This window comes from Quercus lobata, chromosome 7, assembly GCF_001633185.2.
Source record: "Quercus lobata isolate SW786 chromosome 7, ValleyOak3.0 Primary Assembly, whole genome shotgun sequence".
In the NCBI taxonomy this organism is placed as follows: Eukaryota; Viridiplantae; Streptophyta; class Magnoliopsida; order Fagales; family Fagaceae; genus Quercus; species Quercus lobata.
Genome location: NC_044910.1, coordinates 19,825,573 through 19,847,809, shown reverse-complemented (window position 1 = coordinate 19,847,809; position 22,237 = coordinate 19,825,573). Strand labels below are relative to the sequence as shown.

Here is a 22,237-nt window from a genome sequence, read left to right as displayed (position 1 = left end):
AATATCATAGGTGCGTGAAGTATTGACAAATTAGTTGGGTTGGACCGTTGAAGTTTGATTATAATATATGGTACTGTAGTTCATACTAGAGCTAATTTTATCTGAGGGTCACATCATGATTTTTATTTTAACATTTAATAAATAAATAAGAGATTTGAACATATTCATTTGGTGTTTTTTCCAATACAAATAAGAGGATAAAAGAGCATAACCACTAAAAAATAAAATTTAGAAAATACAAAAAATTTATGAATAAATAATTATGAGCAATCTAATAATTTTCATCAGAGAAAAAAGACAAAAACTAGATGCCATGATCAAAATATCAGCTTGTATTCTAGTTAGTATGTAAATCATGAAATAAAATTAAATCACCTATAAAAAATATCTAAATATATAGAGTTTTAAGATTAAAATAGAACATGTTGGGTAAAGAAAAATAAGTTTAAATATTTAGTAAGAAAATATATAATATACTTATGAAAAAATAATTAATGTTAGCAGTAAATTTTGGATTTAAAGTATTTTTGGTTTCAAATTGCACCTCAGATCTGTGGGTGATATCACCAATATTTTCATGTTCAATATAAAAAATTTAATATAATACTCTTATCAATGAAAAGAAAAATAGATTTTATAACTACAATTTTTTTGTTTACAATAAAGTGGACAAAGTAGTGTTGAGAGCCATTTGTGAGAGCCCAGGCAGACATAAAGAAAGCCCAAATAATATGGGTAACAAGGAATTGACAAAATAGATAGCAAAAAACCATTAGGCCCAAGCGGCAGGAATAATAAATCACAGACCCAACAAATAAACAAATGGGTCTTGAAGAGGCAAGTGGGCTCAAAGAAGCCCGGAAAGAAAGAAATGGCATCTCATGGGCAGTGTATGAGGTAGAAAAGTGAGAAAGGGCCGCCACAGGCCCAAGGCAATGCAAACTAAGAGAGTAAGGGGTTTATGGCAGGCCTATGAACCCCAAGGATGAGAATAAGGTTATTGGGTCAGGGAAGCCCAATGAAGTTAGTAAAAAACCCATGGGAGTGTGGAATTAGCAAATGGGCCGAGGAAGCCCAAAGAAAGCAAACGGGCCGTGGATGCCTAAAAGAAAGCCCAAAGGGATATAGGAGCTCATAAGTAAAAGCAAAACAGTGGCCATGACAAGCCACTAAAGAAGAAATAAACGGCTGGCCCAAAAGAAGCCCAGCAGGATTAAGTTATTACAACAGGAATAACAGTACAACGTTGCAAGAAATAAAGAAAATCGAGAGTGGGCCAAAAAAATGTAAAGCCCATCATTAGACAAAGCCCAACTCTTGAATGGAACGGGAAACCAAAGAAAAGCCCACATAAAAGGTCAGAAAACACAGACGGAGAGTCTCCAGATCACGGCAAACGCATGAGCAGCAGGCAGACTCTTGGACATATCTGAAAGGAAAGCACGCGCAAGGCCCAAGCACCACCAGCCTGTACCCAGCCAATATAGGACATGGTGGGGCCATGAGCCAGAGGTAAGAGGTAAAGGGGGTATGGTTTGATGGTGGGGAGAGGGGGAAAAGACCTATTTTGTTGCTCCTGCCCAAGCCCTTTTGGGAGTTACGTCCTGCTAGAATGACAGACTACCCAAAAGAGATAAGGTTGAGGGGGGAACCGTTAGGTGCATGCCTTGAGGGAAAGAGAGAGAAAGCATTTATGCCGTGGTAGAAAAGAGTGCTACGGTGGACTGAGGAATGAAACAAACCTGCCTTTGTCTGGCAAGGGTGAGTGTCACACGCCTTTGGTAGTCGGCAAGTACTCTCAGACCAAACAAAGGCAATTAAGGGGTAAAGTGGTAAAAACTGGCTACGGCAGGCACTATAAAAGGGCCCTTGTCGTGCCCTGAAAAAAGAATCGAAAAACAAAGTATTCACGGAGTAAAAAAGAAAACAGAGTAAAAGAAAAGAAAAAAGATAAGAAAGAAAATAGAGAAAAAAAGAGAGGAAATTGAGGAACAAAGAGAGATAATACAATGAGCATGCACCAGTAAATCGGTTTCCCTCTCTCCCGCTTCAAATCCTGCTCTCTTCCAAAACGTAACAAGGATTCCTTTTGGGCAATAACCATTCAGGTCCGACTCCCTCAAAACCATTAATCCCCACGGTAGGATCTTTTCCTGGGAGATTATTTGCATTGAGAGGAGGCGTTCTCCCCTCTTTGGCTTTGCTTCGGCGAACCAAACTTAAAACTTGATTTATGCCCATTCTTGATTAGTTCATATTGTTTTCTTTCTCCTTTACTTTCTCTGTAATGACATTATCACGACTGTAATCATGTTTTATAAGTAGAGATTATTTGGTCATTTTATTTAAATAGTCAGAGTACTCTGTTTTGCTATTATTATTATATCTGCCTGTCGTAACTCATTTGAAACAGTTCTGCTTGCCGCAAGCCTACTCCTGGCAAACGAGGCATAGTTTGTGCACAAACCGGCCCAAGTTGAGTTACAATTGGACCGGCCCCAACTCCCTTACTCAAAAACATTCGGATCCATTACCGCAAGAGGCAGCCCAGCCCAACGCACAATACGCAAAAAAGGCCCCTACAAGGAGATTCCAATTCAAGTTCTCCTTGTTGGGAGAATTAGATAACATTACCGAGCCACAAGGCTTGTGATTGTATAACTATGATTGTTATATAAATAGATTAAATGTTATCAAAACCAAAATAAAATGAAAATGGTTTTTGACAAAAGAGGGGGGAAAAAAATGCTGACTCATGTGACTCTATGGATCAACTCGATCCAACTCATTCAGTCACTTTGCGTACGTACGAGTCATCCCATTTCTTCATGGGTCTAATGCAATGTGTAGTTGGGGTGGAAAGGAAAAGAAGGAAATAGGATGGAAGGAGCATGAAGAGGAAAATGTAATTTTTCAAGGTTTGGTTGGAGTGAAAATGAAGAGGAAAGAAAATAGGGATAATTGGAGTTTTCCACCTAAGTCCACTTTCAAATTGTGAAGAAAACATAATGGGATATGCCATTAAGAAGAAAATTATAACATTACTCCTTCACTTCTCTATTATTTCACTTTTCTAAAATGACATGATAGCAATATAATCTCCATATTTCCACTATTCCGGCATCTGTACCAAATACACATGGTAGAAAACACAAATCTTTTCTATCATTGCATGTCCATCATCTCAACCAAACAAAGCTTGAATATTTGTTAGCTACACCCATGTATCGTTTTTATGATCCATTTGATTTAAGTCTAAACATAGGATTTAGTAGGAAGCCCAATTCTTACTAGGCAATTGAGGCCCAGTTACACCTAACCTACCACCTTGGGCCGCAGACCGATTCGTTGCTTTGTTCTATAGTAAGGGGCCTTGATGCTCTCCGTAATTGTCTCCATGCTTCAGGTTTGACAATTTGACCTTTCGATTACTTTCCAAGGTTCATAAACATTAAAAATGGTTGGATTACTTCATAAGTTGGGGCTTTGCTGGCATTGGGTGTAACTTGTAAAGTATATATTAATTAACAATTCAACTGAATCACCAATCTCAAAGCTCGTTTTAAAGAATTTAACCTTGATGCATTGGATCTTTTGCAGCAGTCGTAATCTTCAAAGTCAAGTTTTAGGCCCAATAGGGGCACATTCAACGGTCTCTATACAAATCCTAATGGGGATTCAGAAAATAATTAGAAATATAGACAACTAATGTGTACTCAGAAGGAACACATTCCTTTACAATCACAATGCATAGACGTGCATGTACATGTTAAAAAAAAAAAAAAAAAAAGCACTTCACCAACTATATGTATGTTATTGGTGAATCTGACACAAATTAACAGATTCTAATTATATAAGAAAATATTTGAACAAGGATTCACCGGGGAAGATGGCTTTAAACCACTTTGAAACAATCTGTTAGAAATAAATATTACAGAGCAAACTCAATACATAACTTTTAAAAAAGTAACACTGCTATACCATTTTTTTTTGCCAGCCACTGGAACGATGCTATTCATCTCCCAACATTGGCTTTAGTGACTACTACTGCCTGCCCCTCTTCATACAAGATGGGCATTTGTATTGCTTGATGCTTTCCGCCTTAGCAGGTGTTATCTTCACACACTTTCCATGGTACCACCTCTCACAGACATCACAGCCAATCCAAAATTCATCTGCGTTGTAATTTCCACCGCAGCTCCCACAAAGGGTTTCACTATGCTCATCTTCTTCCTCCTCAAAATTCTCATCAGCAAACTTAGTATTAATCTTAACTTGTCCATCGTTTGATCTCTACAGTACAGTGAACCCAGTAATGATTAAAGGTATGAGCATGCATTAGTACTATGAAACAGTAAAACCAGTATGCCGAATGCCAATAACATTTCTTCTTGCAGAAGGTCAATATTTGGTAATTAGGTGGCTTTGCAAGCCTAAATCATATACATTTCTTGAATAGTGTTTTGACAAATGCACGCTGACATTTTAGAATACACATAATCATTCATCACACAGTATATTTTTATAGATTTATTTTTCTGATTTTGATTATCATTTTAACAAACATAACCTTAGATAGAGCCAGAGGCTGATAGACCCTAACTTAAGTATGACAAATTCAATGATAGATGAGAATCAAGAAATTAAAAAAAGCTTTAGTTCCATCTTTCTAACCTTTGTGCTGCCCCGAGACTTGCTTCCGCTATCCACACTGGGCTTGTCTTTTATAGGCTTCCTCTCCGTAACAACTTCAAAAACGGTTGGCAGTTCATTGATCAAGCTAAATAGACGTTTCCTGTCAAAAAAATCAACTCAATTTATGTTAAATAGACAATTATAACAAGGGAAAATGGCATGCAATTTTGCATACATGAAAAACCTCCTTTTAAATCATAACAATAGTGGACGTTAAAAAAAAAAAAGAACTTTAAGAGAGAAAAAGGAGTCTGAAATTCTCTGTATAGTTACAAATAATAACTCGCTCGGTCAAGCCCCATTCAGATTTCTCAGCTACTGTAAAATAAATGTCATTGCGCCACTAACGTGCAAGCTCTGACCCAAAACTGCCAACCTCACAGGATAAGATGGCCTTTTTTTTTAGATAAACTGTAGAAAGATGGGTTTGAACATAAACAGGTATGGCCTTAGAACGCAGTATCTCACCATGATTCTTGTACCAGTCCCAGCAGTTCAATATAAGCAAAGTAAAGCTACTGAATCAAGAGAGTTCCGAGAATGCCATGACATAGCATGGGATCTAAAATCATATTCACGTATCTGCTAGCAATTAGCCATCAGTGCCATGATTACTTTAAAGGCATATGATATCATTATTACATACAAGATGTTTCATGCTACAACAACTACACCTTAGGCCCAAAACTCTGGAATCAACTATGGATCCTCAAGCAGGTAATCAAGGTCAGCCGCATGTAATCCTTTTTGCCATTTTATCCTATCTAGAATCACTCTGTCACCAATTTGATTGACAAGTCCTTTTTACTAATTCTGCTAATGTTATTACATGCTCATCTACCTTTTTTCATTCCCTCGACTTGAATCATTGAACTACTTATAAGATGTGACAAAAAAAAATTGTTTCAGCATAGAATAAGAAGTACTGATAACTTAAAACAACATTGCAGTTGGAGAGTTGACAGCTTCATCTGCCTTCCTTTCCATTAAAAATGTTTACTTGATCGTTCTTTAAATAAATCAGCTAGTGATAACACCTGTTATCTTAAGCTCATAGTTTTTACCCTCAATTCTAGGACTGAAATTCTTCCAGAATACACAGACCATGTTCATGAATCTCCAAACAACAGAATGACAAAAAAGCTTCTTGGATCAGTAAAACTTTTTTTTTTGTTAAGTGTTGGCTCCAGGGGGAGGGGGAAGGGGAGCTTCGAACTAAACCATGTAAATCACTATTGCATCAAATGCAAAGAGCAGTGGGGAAAGAAAATTGATATACTGGAACTTTTAAACTAACACAGAAAGATACATGGCAGACAACCAAGATCCATTTGTAAGAAATTAGGTACACTGAGAGAAAGAATAAAGGAACATATTCTGATGCTGCTGCCTGTAAGCCAACAGAATGATAGCATGAGGCAAAAAGACAATCTTTCAGTAAAAGAAAATTGAGAAAAAGAAGGAACAGACATAACTTCAAAAAACAAACAAATTAGGAAGTACTTGGACACCCTGTCAAAGTTAGAATGGCTCTATTTTCAACACATATTTATTCTTGACAAATAATAAGAACTTTATTAAACAAGGAGAGTTCTTAAGTAGACTGAGTGTGTAAAGAAGTTCTCCCAAATATTAAGAGCACAATACAATGCCTCAAAAAAGTCTAGAAAAGAAGAAACAAGATTTCAAATCAAGCATATAGAATCCCAACCCATTAAGCTCTATCTTATTTGAAGTTTTAACTCCAACTCCAACAAGTACAACAGAGCCAATAAAGATAATTTTTTTGATAGGTAGATAGTGAGTGAGGGGGAGAGGGAGGTGGGGTTAGAACCACAAACATGGGACACCACAAAGGATGCCATTACCACTAAGCTATCATTTTGAACCCCAGAGCCAACAAAGCTAATTAAAGTCATCACCACAACTGATATTGTAAATCAATGAACTCCATCTGAGAGATACATTAAAATTGCACTGATTTTCGTGATGACGCTGACCCATTTGTTATATATTGATTTTCAGCTTAAAAATAAAAATAAGAGACAACAAGGAATTCAATTTTTCAGGAGCGCCCAAAGATCTGCTCAACAAATACATCAATATCAGATTTCTCAAATGAACTCCAATATCATATGAAGCACATGAATGCGGCAGAAACAATAAAAGAGTGAAAGATTTTACCTTTCATTGCGGTTAAGACGAGCTCCAAGATAGAAAGCCACAGAAAGCAACCAAGAATCACTGTGCACTGCAACCAATGAAAGCCAATCTTTCCGGTGCATGCCATCTCTTGCGAAATTGATCCCAAGTGCTGGCTCAGGAAGCTCCGGTGGAACTTCCTCAGCCGGCAAAGTTACTTCCCAACTTTCATTCGGATGCCCATACAAACACAAGTTCTCCTTATCTTTAACAAAACAAAAGGGGAAAAAAATTTTGAATTAAAAAAACTAACTAACTAACTAAACACTTAAAAGCTCTGTTTGGATCATAACAAAACAGTAAAACTCAATTGAGTTTTCTACAGTTAATTTGACCTAGACTTTTTGATTTGAAATTACAATCATTTCATTTCAATTGCATTACTATTACTTTCACTATCAAAATGTTTTCATAGACTAGAGATCTAAAAAATTTCAAATTGAACAGGAAAAAAATACATTTCCACATAAAAAGAAACGAATAAGTTTTTAATTTTATAATAATTTTGACCTCCCATTCCAATCCTACGACTCTGATTACCATAACCACACCATGCAAACAAAACTTTCCCTCGGTTTCTCGGAAATCAAACAAAAAAAAAAACAGAAATTTAAAATAAAATAAAATAAGTCTAATTACACAGTACCTGGATCACAGAGTCCATAAAATTCATCAACATCTGAATCAAAAAAAGCAACGGTCAGATTGGTATTTTTAGAGAGAGAGAGAGAGAGTAATTGTAGAGAGAGAAAGTAAAGTACCGTAAGTTAAAGCACGAACGACACCAGCTCGGCGGCCACTGTAATCTTTGAAGATCTCCTCTACGGTTCGAGGACTGGCAGCCATTTCCATGACCTATCAGAATTCGGAGATCTAAAACGGTGCGTTTTGGATTTTTTTATTTTTTATTTCCTGAATTTTAAAGGTAGGAAAAGTATTTACTTGATGAATTGGAATTGCAGAGAAAGAGTACGGAGAGGGATCGAAGAGAGAGAGAGAGAGAGAGAGAGAGAGAGAGAGCTTTAGAAAAACAGAGAAGAGAGAAGCATGTAAAAACGTGAGGAGCGAAACACAGAGAGGTGGGTTCTTGTGAGAGACTCTGTAAATTAACGCTATATTGGGTAATTACTATCTCCACTCCTTTTTTTTTTTTTTTTTTTTTAAAGGGATTGATGGGTTTATAGCCGTACGATTTGGGAGACTTGGAGTGTAGATAGTAAAAATAGGGGGTGTGTGATAGGATATGATGTGGTACTTTTTTTTGCCTTTTTCACTTTTGGCTAGTCTGTATTAGCATTGGTGACTCCTTAGTTTTGTGATTTCGATATTGAACCCACATGTATTTGTTTCTAATCTCTATGCTTTTCTTGGCATAGTCAACCAACTACGCGTATGTTCAATTTGATTTCAATGGGTTTAGTTTGGTAAAAAAAATTCATTATCTTTCACAGGAGGTTGATTTTAGCATTAGTAAAAGTGATAGAAGTGGTGGATGTACGCTAATTATTATATTCTCAAGTCGTAAACGAGTACTTAGAGTCTTGAAATGAGATAAATCTTGAGTTTGAACATTTGAAACAACAATATAAGATTGATTTAGTTTTAAACTATTGATCTCATAATCTAGTTGGCTTAACTCTCTTGTTAGACTACAATTTCTTTATCTTCGTCTAAGCTCCTCAGGTATTAATTTCTTGATAATAGAAGAACTATTATGATCGCACCTCAACATTTCCTTTAAGGGGGGGAGATTTGGCTAGAACCCTAAACCAACTGACGTACGATTATTATTGTATCTAGTGAAGGACCATTGTGTGGTAACAAGTTGTAATTTAAAATAGCTATAGTTAATTAGTTTATATAATTAAATCTTGAGCTCATTAGTATAATTTTATGATATACATAAATAACTGGTTTTGTTATGGGATTTAGTTCCCTGGTTAACCTATTAACTAACTTCTTTTGTCAACTTATCTTGATGAGAAACAATATGTCAAATGATATGCCCACAATATTTTCACAACAAATTCTAAGTGGTAATTTGTTACTGGTTGTTATTGTTAGAGCAAAAAAGTAATTTTCATGTTAAGTTTAAATTTAAACCAACAACAACTAACCACCTATGATTTATTATAAAAATGTTGTGAAAATATTGTAGATGTAGCAACTATCTATCTAGATATAGCTTTCCACAACTTTGAAGTTTTACTTTTTTTTAGATACTCATTAAAATTTCACCTATTAAAATATGAAAGATGCTACGTTTACAATATTTTTACAACAAATCACAGATGGTTAATTGTTATTGATTCAGATTTCAAACTAACTCTAAGATTACTTTTTTGCCCCAACAATAAGAACTAGTAACAACTTACCACTTAGAATTTATTGTAAAAATGTTGTAAACATATCATTTCTCTTAAAATATACATCACTTTTGAAAATAAATTATCCACAATAAGCTTATCGCAAATGGGCGCTTAAACTCTATAGAAAAATAGAAGCTCAAAAATATTAATTAGTAGTATTTAGAAAAACAGAAGCTCAAAAATTTTAATTAATATTATAAAAGGGAAGATGTCATTTTTTTTTTTTTTTTTGGTTGATAAAAGGAAGATGTTAATTTTGGTGCAAATAGAAGGCAATTACTTTACACCATAGTAAGTAAAAGGTACTATAGCATAAGTTAAACTTACGTACATATTTGTATTTGTACGAAACAAAAATATTTTAAAGAATATATATTTTTATAATTAAAGTATAAAATATGTATCCCCTCCTATTCTTATACCCAAAAAAAAAAATCCAATTTGGCTAAATTTCAATATTCTTGTCAACAATGTACAATTATTTTGCTGAGCGGTCAATAAACTAAAACTTTCATATAAATGTAATATTTGTTGAGGTGAAAGTCTAAATATAAAGAATCTCAAGAACGTGCCACAGGACCTCATGCTCTCCGACTAAGGTGTGTGTGTGTGTGTCTATCTATACATATATTGAATACACCAATTATAAAGTATGTATAAAGCAATTCACAATTCACTTCAAATGACCACTAAAGAATCAATTAACATCCTCTAGCTATTATACCCAGGAGACACCAACCATAGCTGGGTTTCTTTCCACATAAACCAAGCAGTGGCAGTTTTAAATTTCTACTGAAAACGGTTCTGACTCACTTCAGATATTAAGAACAGGGCACTTTTTAAGTCCTCCAAAAGTTAAAGATGCACCCTTCAAATGCCTGGAAATAACTGGATAAGAAAAGAACTAATTCTAAGGTTGAATTTTGTCCAGTCACCAAATTTGCATCATAGCAAAGCTTACATCTCACAAACTGGTAGGCATGTTATAGCAATTCAACCATTTTTGTTCTTCAGAATTAGGTGGTGCACAGCACAAGGGGGGGAAAAATCTAAGGGGAAGGGTGACCAATGGCAACTCAAGCCCATAGTAGGCGAGGGTACATAAATTTTGTTTCGTGAACATTTTACAACCATGAGTGGTCTGGCAAAACCTGTGCACTTAAAGAAGATTGGAAAAAGAAAAAAGACAAAAAAACACAAATAATATTAAAAGCCTAAATAACTGTTTTAATAGAATCCTCAGCTCACAAAGCATGAATTTTCTTTCTTTCCAGGAATGAGAACCAACAAAGAAAATAAAAGCAAGCTTACACAAGTTTGGAAGATGGTAGGGAGAGATACCACCAGCGTTTATGAAGAAGTTAATAGTCGCTTAATGCCAGTTTTCTGCTCTGATGTAAGCCTGGTGGGGAACTTGATATTGAATTTGATTCTCAAGTTTCCTCTTTTGGAAGGTTCTTTGGGGATTGGCATTCCTTCTCCCTTAACAACTTCTTCATAGGTGGGACTGATGATGGAGTTGATAGGAACTGTCAGATTCCGCCCATCAAGTGTGGTCAACTGTGCCGTGTAACCTGTCAAAGCTTCCACAAGAGATATCTTCTGGGTGACAATTAGATCATTGCCATCCCTCTTAAAGAGACTATGAGGCTTCTCATCAATAATAAAGATTAGGTCTGAGGGTATAACACCTCGCTGTTCATTTCCCTTCTCCGGAAAAGTGATCTTTGTCCCCTTCTTCCAACCTGGCTTGATCTCAATTGTAAGAATTTCCTCCACTGTAGTCGGTCTCCTGTACAACAAAATAACATATGCAAGACCAGTCAAGACAAACTATCAAAAGAAATTTCATATGCAGGGGATCTCTTGTCCAATTCTTTTAGTTTTCTAGCGCGTGTATAATGCTGTTTCTTGCATACCCAGAAGATTTATAACATTGATGAAACAAACTTACAACAACAACACAGTACGAAAGGAATGATTTTGATTCCTAGAAAGTTAAAAACAAAAGAAAGAAAATTTCATTTTGTTGCACATATATATTTGATAACTTTAGTTCCTTAAGTAATTACAAAGTTTCATGCAAACTATTCTCTCACCCAGCAGACACAATAAAGTCACATAATCATGGATTGACAATATCCCAAACTCCTAACAGTACCACCAATAAAGTTAAGAACAAAAGGTTATCAAGTGTCAAAAGGTTCTAGTAGTTTTACAGCAATTATTGACCTCAAAGTGCCAAAATTCAGAAAATACAAGCTATGGGCCATGTAAGCTTCTTCATTCTGCGGTCATATCTTGAAAAACTATAGACAGCAAGGCATCTTGCTTTAATTATGGACTTTTCACTGGCTCATAAAATCTCAACTACTGGATCTTTCAATATAGAAAACAAAACAGCAAATGCTACAAAAAACATGTATTTGTCAACACAATTTACACAAATATCTACCATGTATCATCCTGCACACCATCACAAACAAGGAACTTTTGACAGGTAATGACATCATATGTCCCCCTGCCTGCCAGAACATATTTCTAACTATATACATCTCTAAGATAGCTTCCATTCCAGAACTGGATTAAAAATAAGATACAACTTAAAACTGTAACAAAATTGAACGTTCACTTATTGCATCAAAACAATCACGATTTAATGTGACATTATAAACACCCCTCTTCCACCAGACATTGTCAAAATATCGCTCTTTCCAAAGCGAACTTATTAAATATCAGTTGCAAAATACCATATACACGCCAAACCTACAAGCGCTTAGATCCAGTCTGCTTCAATCACAAGTGGCAAGTTCCGGAGTTATACAGCATAGAAACCCTTCTTTTTAAACTTGAAATACATATTTTTGAAGCAAAAATAGATGAATAACACACTAACAAGCCTAAACACCGGAATCCTCAAAACACATTATATACACATAGCAGAAAATATCAGTTGGCACCCAAAACCTCACATTGATAAAACTATAATAACTCGGCAAGCTTTACAGTCAAGTAGGTACAAATTACACACCAGCACAAAATCATTATTCAGAGAAAATTATGGAATAGACAGAAAATCAACAACCAAGCCTTAGTTTCAAAATTTTGGAATCCGCTATAAATCCTCAAAAAACAAGTTAGAGTTAACCACATAAATTTTTTTTTCCACCACCAACAATAACAGTATTCTCTTCATTCAATTTTATCCGAAGTCATACTTGATATGAAGTATGCCAATCAATTCAATCTGAAGTCTTGAAATAACAAATTTTGGGGTCCAAAATTTTTTGGGTCAGTTCTGATCTGTGAGAGTCCGTCCGCTAATCTATTCTATACAAAGTCTTAATCGACAAAATAAACAAAACAAAAGGCATAATAAAACATGTAGATCTAGAATCTAAATTGAACTAAAAAATAGAAACCAATGATATCAAAAACAGTGTGATTGATTAAAAGGTGATCAAAAAATCAAGACTTACCCACTGGAATCAGTGACATCCCTAGAAATCTTCATCTTCTTTGTAGTTCCTTTATACAAATCCTCCAAACTACACGGCAATGTGCGTTCTATTGCGGCGCCTTTTCGCGGCGCCGCAACAGAGCCCTCACCGGCTCCACCTCTAAACGAAGCAAATATATCATCCCCAAACATACCCCTCGGAAACCCAGACCCGCCCGCACGCGAAGCTCCGTGACCGAAATCGCCCATGCCTCCGAAACCCGAGAACCCGAAAAACTCAGAGAAAATATCGTCAGGACTACGAGTCGAAAACCGAAACGACGTCGGTCCTCCGGCCTCCGGCCCGCCGGAGAAGCCACCGGCACCCGGCGGCGGCACTTGCCCCTTCAACCCTTCCTCTCCGTACTGATCGTACACTGCTCGCTTTTGCGGATCACTCAAAACCTATCCAACAAAAAAATAAATAAAATAAATAAATAAAAATTTGAGAGAGTGAGAAAAGAAAGTAAGGGTTTTTGGGATTTTACATCGTAGGCTTCGGAGATTTGTTTGAATTTGGCTTCGGCTTCTTTTTTGTTGTTAGGGTTTTTATCGGGGTGCCACTTCATAGCGAGCTTTCGATACGCTTTTTTGAGGTCATCGTCTTTGGCGTTTCGGTCTACTTGGAGAATCTTGTAGTAATCGACGCCCATGCCTTTTTTGGCTTTCTTTTCTTCTTCAGCTTCTTTCTTCTTCTTTTTTCTGGCTCTGATTTCTTTGTTGTTGCTGTCGTTCTTTTTTCTCTTTAATTCTTTTTTTATGGGTTTTCTAGAGAGATCGGCGTTTCTTTGGCTGAAACCTGCAGTTTCGGCCGGAGTTTCTTTGCGACTGGTATGAGTGGAGAGGTTCCGTGTGTTATCCAACTAGATCTGGAATGGGCTTGGACTGTGTTTTTAACCCTATTGTGTTTGGGTCTGGATTGTGATTCGGCCTCAAGAACTGGTATAAAGTTTATGGATCTATGTATTGGGCTATGATTAGCTTTTATTTTCCGCCCAATCAAAACAATTGATGCCCATTCACTCTCTAAATTCATTCTTATGATACGTTTATGCATGGATTTTACTTTTAGTTAGTTTCATCGAATGGTTGTGAATATGTCGTGGATATAGCATTTTTATTGTTAAATAAGAGAAGTCAAACATCTACACTAACCAAAAAAAGAAAAAGAATCACAACATTTTCATCACGCTTTTACAATAAATTTTAAATGGTAAGTTGTTATTAGTTATTATTGTTGGGTAAAAAGTAATTTTAGTATTGAATTCAAATTAGAACAACTAACAACTTACCACCTAAAAATATTTGTTGTGAAGTCCTTCGAAAAAAACAAAGGTTAAAGTTTTAAATCATATTATAATCTAATTTTTTTGGTAACCTTAATAATGAATTGGAAGAAAATAGTTGGGGATGGATCAAAATTAAGTGTTTAAAAGAAGAAAAAATTAAAATGAAACCAACATAGTTGGAAATGCGTACCAATCATAATCTCTCATCTCAATAATGGTGAAATTTGAAGTATACTTAGATATATTGTTACCCAGATAACAATGTCACCGACATAACATATTTTACAAATCTATCATAACAATTTATATTATGAAATAAAATGTTTTGATAAATTTGTAAAATATTTCAAAATATAAATTGTTATTATGCAACTGTAGGGACCAGATTTGAGTCCCTAGCCCAAAAGGTGGATGGACTTGGGTCCAAAAAGCCCAAAACAATGAATTTGTAGAGAGTGGGTTGGAAAAACTGGGCCTTAATAAATCAGACAAATACTAAAGTAGATTCAGATGACAAGAAAATGAAAATAGACAAGTTTATGCTAAAGAAAATCGTCATCAGCAAAGTCCGAGGAGATCTGTTCTTATATATTTCTTTCAGGTTTGATTACAAAATCAATTCTTACTGCTACAATGTTCTTCTCTTAGTTTCTCGATCCCTCTTTTGTGAAGGGTCTCTTCTATTATATAGTTCTTTTTAGTCGATCTTGGCCCTCCACTTGTTGACCATCCAAGCTTCTACTTTAATGCTTGTCCCATCGGACACCTTTTCAGACCCTCTATGTATTGGGGTAAACAATGCAACATTGTTCAGGGCTCTTCTCCACATTAATGCAGCCAAAAAGTTAGCTGCAGAGCATTCAATGCCGTGGTAGCAAGTTTCTCCTTAGATATGTCTGGATTCCTCCCTATCCTACATTCCTGTAATGCATACCTGTATCAATAGAACTTTCCTGGAGTGCTTCCTTGATGCCAAACCAACTCTTCTGACTTCGGCTTTGACTAGCCGAGGAGGTATTCATCCTCGGCCTACCCTCCTGGGCCTCTATGACCAGAACTGACTTCTTCAATTACTGACACGGACTCCCCTGACCTCGTTTACTCCTCCGCAGACAATGTTACATCCTCGGATTGGGCCTTAGGCCCAATGTGCACATAGATAGTGAGCTCCTGGGCCCAATACCTCTACAACAATGTTCATCCTTATATCATTTTTATTATACATCAATCATAGTTTATGATCTCAAATGGCTTTGAATTTTACAGTGTACCCAGACTCATGGATTTTATTTTATTTGACTGAAACGCTTGGATTTTAGTTAGTATCCGTTTGGATACAACATCTGCGTTTCACTTTTTTTTTTTTTTTTTTTAGAAGAGCATTTTATGCTTTTCCAATGGGTCCCGTGCACTGTTCACGAGACCCACAAACCTTTTTTTTTTCCAGTAAAATTTTCATTAAAAATGGGTCTCACGGTACTATTCACACATTTAAAAATTATTTTGCTATAATGTTTTCAGTTTTTAGTAATAAGCGGTATCTAAACACACTCTTAATGTCATTGAATTGTTGAATAAAGGACTTAAGTCAAACATCTATTTTAGTTAGTGTCTTCTCAAAAAAAAAAAAAAAAAATTAGTGGATCTGCTTAGAGGAAGTTTTGGCTGCCACTTGTGAACGAGTAAAAAAGGAAATGGACTATCTTTGGACTGTTGCTTCGGTGATGCGTTTGGCTTCTTCTTCTTCTTTTTTTTTCTTTTTTTTTTTCTTCAAAATAAATGATTCTCTAAAATCATTGTCGAATGTAATTTTGCTGAGCTTGTTGATCTTTCCCAATATCATATGGGATATATGCATTAGAAGTATGGATTCTTGTGGATATTAAGTTTATCGTAATAGTTTGGATATTATATCCTTTGTTAGCATATATTTACATTGTAATTGTGTTACAAAGAAGAATAAGGAGGTTATTGTTTAATTAGTATAATGTCCATTGTAGGGTTAAGGGCCCAAATTGTATATTGGGCCTTGAGCCTTGGCCGAGAGTATAGTAATCCGAGAACAAATGAATGGTGTTGGATAGGTCAAGCTTAGAATCTAATGAGTGAGATACGAATGAGAGGGCGGTCCGAGAAGGAATAATTCCTTGGATATACTAGGTACAACTCAAATATATGTCCCGATAGTCAGGGGGACCTTCTAGGAATCTCTAATGATAGAGACGTGCATCATAAACACACAAGAAGGATGGGAACTCAAAAATATTTAAGGGAAAGCTGCTACCACCGCATTGAATGCCCTGTAACTAACCTTTTGGACGCATTTATGTGGAGAAGACCATTGAATAGTGCTGTTTTGGCTACCACAACTCATAGAAAGCCAGAAAGGGTGTTTGATGGAGCAGACATTCAAGTAGTGGCTCAAATGATCGACAAGTGTAGGATCAAGATCGTCCAAAGGGAATTATATAATGTAAGAGGTCCTTCATGGATAGGGATCCAAAGATTAATGGAGAAAAACACTGTAGCAATCAAAGTTGTACTTGTAACCTGTTCAATTGATTTATATTGGAACTAAACTCCTTGGACTGGGCTGAGAGTGAATTTTTCCAGATTAGTTCTTCTTGTTTTTGCTTGACCCACTTCTAAAGCCATACTAACCATTGTCTAACTCATCAGAGCCTAATTCTCTAACCCACTCTCTACAAATTTATTGTATTAGGCTCACTGGGCCAATATCCCTTAACTTTGGGCTTGGGTTGCAAAACGTGTCCCTACACCCATATTTTATATTTTCCATTTTATAGAGAAACTCAAAGGTCCAAGTTTCAAATCATATTCTATCTAATTATTTTGGTAACTTTAATAATGAGTTGGATGAAAATAATTGGTTATGGATCAAAATTAGTGTTGAAAAGGAAAAAAAATATTAAAAATTAAAATGAAACTAACATAGTTGAAAATGTACACTAATCACAATCTATCATCTCGATAGTTGTGAAGAATGTTGTGAAATTAAATGCACCTAGATTTATTGTTAGCCAAATAACAATGTTACTTACCAACCTAAAATTTCACAAAATTTTATTTTAGAATATAGATTATTATTGTACAACATTATCATTATCATTATCATATCACTGTTTTATTATACATCAAGGTTGCTTTGGCATGGCTTAAAAAACTAGCTTATTTTACTATTTTGCTTATTTTTGCTATTATTCTTAAGTTCCACTATACTTTTTGGTACTATTCATGAGTTTTACTGTACTATTTCAACTAATTTTTACCTTTATCTACAATACTTTCAACAAATTTTTTTCAATTTTAACTAAATAAACTGTTCCCAAACGGACACCAATTTTTTTTAATGAGTGAAAGGGGGGCGGGGCGACCATGTGTGTTCACCTTTTTGGGCATGACCATAAGGGCACCATTCGCTAGGAAATGTTGAATTGACTTATAACTACTGTGATTGGGGTGTTACAGACTTAACCCTAAAAAAGCTAGCAGTGAAGCACAACGCATGAGTGCTCCCACCTCTTATCCCTAGTATTCGTCAAGGTTCGAACGAGGGATCATTGTGCATGCACGCGAAATCCTTACAGCTAGCCCACCCCTCTTGGGGCAAATGGACACCAATTATAGTTCATCACATCAATCACATCAATGACTATAGAATTTGCAATTTCCCATGCATAATAGTAACACAAAAAGCTAAAGGTAGTCCCATAAAAAAAAAACTAAAGGTAGTAGTTAATTGCAAATGTCATGAAAAAAAAAAGGTAGTTAGCAAGTAGCACTCAGTCACAAATGGGCGTGGTCCAAATTTGAAGTCTACTTAGACTTATTGTTACCCAAATAACAATGTTGCCGACCTAACGTATTTCACAAAATCATCACAACATTTTATTTAGAGTAATGTTAGAAACACATAATTTATCATAACTTTACTATAATTTTGTGCATTACTCATTATATATTTAACAATCACAACTCACTATAAATTATAATAAAATTATAACAAATTATATATCCATTGGCATTATTTTTTTTATTTGAAAGTATAAATTTTTATTATAAAACATTATCATTATCATATAATCTTTACTATACATCAATCACAGTCTGTGTGACCTCAATAGCTATCAAATTTGAAGTGTGCCTAGATTCATAATCAGCAATAAATGCATATGTCATAGAGGCAATAAGAAAAAGAAGAAGATAAAAAGTAGTTTGCAAGTGTCAGTCACAAATAAGCATGGTCCAAATGGGCTGTTGCTGTTGTTACATTATAAAGGCCCACTTGGGTTGGGTTGGCTTTAGCTTTCGCGTGATCATTATAATTCATTCCTCGCTTGTTGTGCCTAAGTAGTATGTACTTTTCTTGATTCATGTGATTTCCATTAAAAAGAGACCCTCAATAATTAGTGGTGATTAAGAGTGTGTATCAAAGATCCAATAATTCACAGCCACGCAACCATTCGCTGCTAATCCACGCTTTTTCAAAATAAGAAGCACCAGATTATAAATCCTTCACAAACCCAAACCCAAACCCAAACACGAACACAAACAACCAGATCATATATATATATATTGTAATCTTCCAAAAAATTTCAAAAAAATTCAAAAATAGAGAGAACCGCCACAGTCTCTTTCTCTTTCTCTCTCGGGTTTAGCTATGGCACAAGCAGAAGTGTACACGAGGAGTTGGAGTTGGAGTAGATTGCAAGTGTGGAGAGCAGTGGTGGATTGGTTAGAGTTTCTATTACAGTTAATCACACAGATCTTAAGAGGCACACCTTCTTTTGCTCACCTCCTTCTTTCGTACCTTAGACTTCCAATCTCCTCTCATTTTCTCGGTTCGAATTCAAATTCTTCTTCTTCTTCTTCTTCTTTCACTCCTTTGCCTCTCGTCGAACTCGAACTCGAAGTCTCTTCTCAGGAGGAAGAATCTTCTGTTAGCGTCGACGACACTCAAAACGACGCCGTCGACGATGATCACCGCATCGAAAAGCTCACGGTACGGTATTGTATTGTATTGTATATATTATGATAATAATTACAGTCCTTGCTTTATTTTTTGTGATAATAATCAAAACTAGCTTAATAATTAATTGATTTGTGATTAATTTACCTAAAAGTTAATTCACTTTAATTATATTAAATAGGTGATCAAAATAATTAAGATGAATAATAAATTTCATTTATAAATCTCTTGAAATTTAGGTAATACAATTTTTATTTAGAGTAATTGATCTAATTTTTATTATTATAGCATATGATTTGGTTATGGTTGTTAAAGCCAGAGCTTAGGAATAGTGGTAACAAATTTTGAAATAATATACACAATTTTGCATATTTAATGTACATAATTCTTCAAAAACTATATACACAATTTTGTACATTCAAAATATACAAAGTTCTGTATATTCAATATACACAATTTTTCAATTTTGTGGCGTTCTGCTTGTTTTTGTAGTATTGAGGTTCTTTTTTTTGGGTAAGATTATTGTGTTTAAGAAATGGAGTTTTGGCGTGTAGGTTGTTCTTGACATGGACGAGACGCTAGTATGTGCATACGAAAAATCTAGTTTGCCTGCCAGTATTCATGCTCAAGCAATGGAAGCTGGATTGAAGTGGTTTGAGATTCAATGTGTATCCTCGGACAAGGTCTTGATCTCTCTCCGAACATGTTATTTCGGTTTCTTTTTCATGTGTAACTGTAATATTGATATGATATGATATCTCTGGGTGGAAGAGTTCTGAAGGAAAACAAAAGATCAATTATGTGACAGTGTTTGAACGTCCCGGTTTGCAAGAGTTCTTAGATCAGATTAGTAAATTTGCAGATCTTGTTCTTTTCACTGCCGGTCTTGAAGGTTCGATGTTGCTTCATTTCTTCCTTGTTGAATAATTTTTCTTCTGTTTTTGTTCTTTTCGTTAAATTGTCTTTGAGCACCTTGCAGGTTATGCAAGACCACTTGTTGACAAAATAGATGTGGAGAACCGATTTAGCCTTCGTCTATATCGGCCTTCGACAGTTAGCACGTAAGCATCTTTGCCTATTAGTACTTACTCTATGAATAGTAGTTGGATTCAAGACAAGAAAATGCTGCCATGCTTGGTTTGATATATTTTAGAGACTGCTCAGATTGAATAAGTAAACCATTCGACTCGTAGGTAGGCATGATGCAATGTAATAAATAGCAATGGTTGATGGTGAGATGCATTGAACCAAGCCTGTTTGTGTTTTTTTTATTTTTTTGAAATTTTTTGGGCAAGGCTCAGTTGTTGGCATGCAGTGCACTCTTGGTTATAGCTTGCTTGGTATTCAGTTTACTGTTGTAATTTTCACTAGTGCGTTTAAGCTTTCTTGTAGGCATATACCTTCTATTTTGTTGTGGTCTTCAAGTATTCTGAGAGCCATTTTCTGGTTGTATTGAATATTTATAGTGTTGTCTGGGTGTCGTCTTCTGATCATATTGAAACATAGATTTTAAGAGAACATAGTTTTCCTGTTATGTGCTTTTCTCCAGGACGCATAGAAGTTTTTGCACTGGACTCATTAAGACGACTATCAGGCTATGATTTATTGTTCAGCATGCATGAAACCAAGAAACATGCTTATAAAATGGATATAGTGCTCTAGTTAAATTTAAAATGCACAAAATAGTGACTGATAAGTGATAAGATAAATTTTCTGTTTCTGAGAAAAAGAATAATTGTGGTAAATAAAAAATCTGTAGTTGATTGGTCCAGGTGGTGCTAGGTCACTTTCAAACCATACTGATGATGAAACCGGTGACAAATATCAATTTTGCGTATTAGTATTTGCTTAATTGCTATGAGGCAGGATCGGGGCTTGGAATGACATAGGCATCTACATTATTTCTTGTTTTTACTATGCATGCTCTCTTTTGTGCTTATACTCCACCATAAGGGAATGACATATTGTTATTCATGTTACAAATGCTGAGCTAAGTTATGTCTTGATGCTGATGCAATTGCTTAGATGACTTCCTTCACAAAGAAATACTAAAAAGCTGTTCAATTAAAGAAGTGCCCTCTTGTTACTTCTTAGCAATGTTATTTATCAGTTATTTCCATCTAGAAGGTGCATCTTGATGCCTTTTTTTTTATTGTCAGTGGTCTTGAAACTTGTCTATTATATACGGGAGACCAGAAAGCCAAGCTGAAACGTATATCTCTAACATACAATGATACAATTCAAGCTTTTTTGCCCTATTGAAATTACAAAATCCCAGTTCGATGTTTCACATAAGTTGATATACAATGTACAATATTAATGGTGGAGACTAAAACTTTTGGAAATTAATTATGAGATTTTCACTGAAGTTATATCTGGCATTTGTGTACTGACAGGGAATATCGAGAACATGTGAAGGATCTGTCATGTTTATCCAAAGATCTATCTCGAATAGTTATTGTTGATAACAACCCATTTAGTTTCCTGAAGCAACCACTGAATGGAATACCGTGCATTCCATTCTCTGCTGGACAGCCATATGATGATCAGGTACTTAGATTTTGTCAAATTTAAAGGAAGAATCGAATGGTTACATTATACGCCCTGACTACATATCCTCTTCCAATTTTTGTTTCTTTCATGTGGCTTGTATAGCTTTTGGAAGTCCTGCTTCCACTTCTCCAACACCTCTCAATGCAAAAGGATGTGAGGCCTGTACTCTATGAGCAGTTTCACATGCCTGAATGGTTTCAAATGCAGGGGATTCCTGTTTGTGGATTGACAGAATGAGATTAATCAAGTCAGATAGGTTTACTGTGGTATTTCTGGCACCAGCGGACATAGGTATTTTGTGGGAGCACTTTTCAACCTGATGTCATAAGGCCTTGTATATTGTCATCATATTAGCTGCTGCCAACCAAAGAATTTAAAACTATTGGGATAACCTGCGATGACTAATTGGAGATATACCTGCAGAGCAGGTTTATCGTGATTAAGTAGAGTCCAATTCTTTATAGTTGTGTAATATCAGAGAGTATCACCTGAATTTGCAAGGTTTCAACTTTCAAGTATGATTATTTTTTAAAATTAGTTTACTTTGCTGCCTTTGCATATCTATATGGTCTTGGAAATGTAAATGGATTACGCAGTGAGTTGTTGTCTTTTGAAATATGACACGTTTGGGTAATCTCCC

At 35.4% G+C, this 22,237-nt stretch overlaps 3 protein-coding genes across 5 annotated transcripts; 1 reads left to right on the top strand and 2 right to left on the bottom strand.

The window, feature by feature from the left end:
* Positions 1-3,809: 3,809 nt before the first annotated feature.
* Positions 3,810-8,000, bottom strand: LOC115952819 (PHD finger protein ALFIN-LIKE 1-like). Its single transcript, XM_031070107.1, has 5 exons — positions 7,659-8,000; positions 7,544-7,576; positions 6,880-7,102; positions 4,675-4,795; positions 3,810-4,293 (listed from the first exon to the last, which is right to left on the bottom strand). The coding sequence occupies exons 1-5, from the start codon at positions 7,747-7,749 to the stop codon at positions 4,045-4,047; spliced, it is 717 nt and encodes a 238-aa protein (XP_030925967.1). The 5' UTR covers positions 7,750-8,000; the 3' UTR covers positions 3,810-4,044.
* A 1,782-nt stretch (positions 8,001-9,782) lies between these two features.
* On the bottom strand, positions 9,783-13,654 carry LOC115952818 (dnaJ homolog subfamily B member 13). Of its 3 annotated transcripts, none has more exons than XM_031070105.1 (4): positions 13,254-13,654; positions 12,746-13,170; positions 10,578-11,058; positions 9,783-10,424 (listed from the first exon to the last, which is right to left on the bottom strand). In XM_031070105.1, the coding sequence occupies exons 1-3, from the start codon at positions 13,416-13,418 to the stop codon at positions 10,617-10,619; spliced, it is 1,032 nt and encodes a 343-aa protein (XP_030925965.1). In that variant the 5' UTR covers positions 13,419-13,654; the 3' UTR covers positions 9,783-10,424; positions 10,578-10,616. The 3 variants fall into 3 exon arrangements, with proteins under 3 accessions (XP_030925965.1, XP_030925966.1, XP_030925964.1); XM_031070106.1 differs by having other exon boundaries at positions 9,783-10,417; XM_031070104.1 differs by having other exon boundaries at positions 10,103-11,058; positions 13,254-13,651.
* A 4,825-nt stretch (positions 13,655-18,479) lies between these two features.
* On the top strand, positions 18,480-22,145 carry LOC115952280 (CTD nuclear envelope phosphatase 1 homolog). The gene is made up of 6 exons (XM_031069378.1): positions 18,480-19,077; positions 19,599-19,727; positions 19,816-19,936; positions 20,024-20,105; positions 21,441-21,594; positions 21,700-22,145. Exons 1-6 carry the CDS (start codon positions 18,736-18,738, stop codon positions 21,832-21,834), a joined length of 963 nt encoding a protein of 320 aa, XP_030925238.1. The 5' UTR covers positions 18,480-18,735; the 3' UTR covers positions 21,835-22,145.
* The last annotated feature ends 92 nt before the right edge of the window (positions 22,146-22,237 follow it).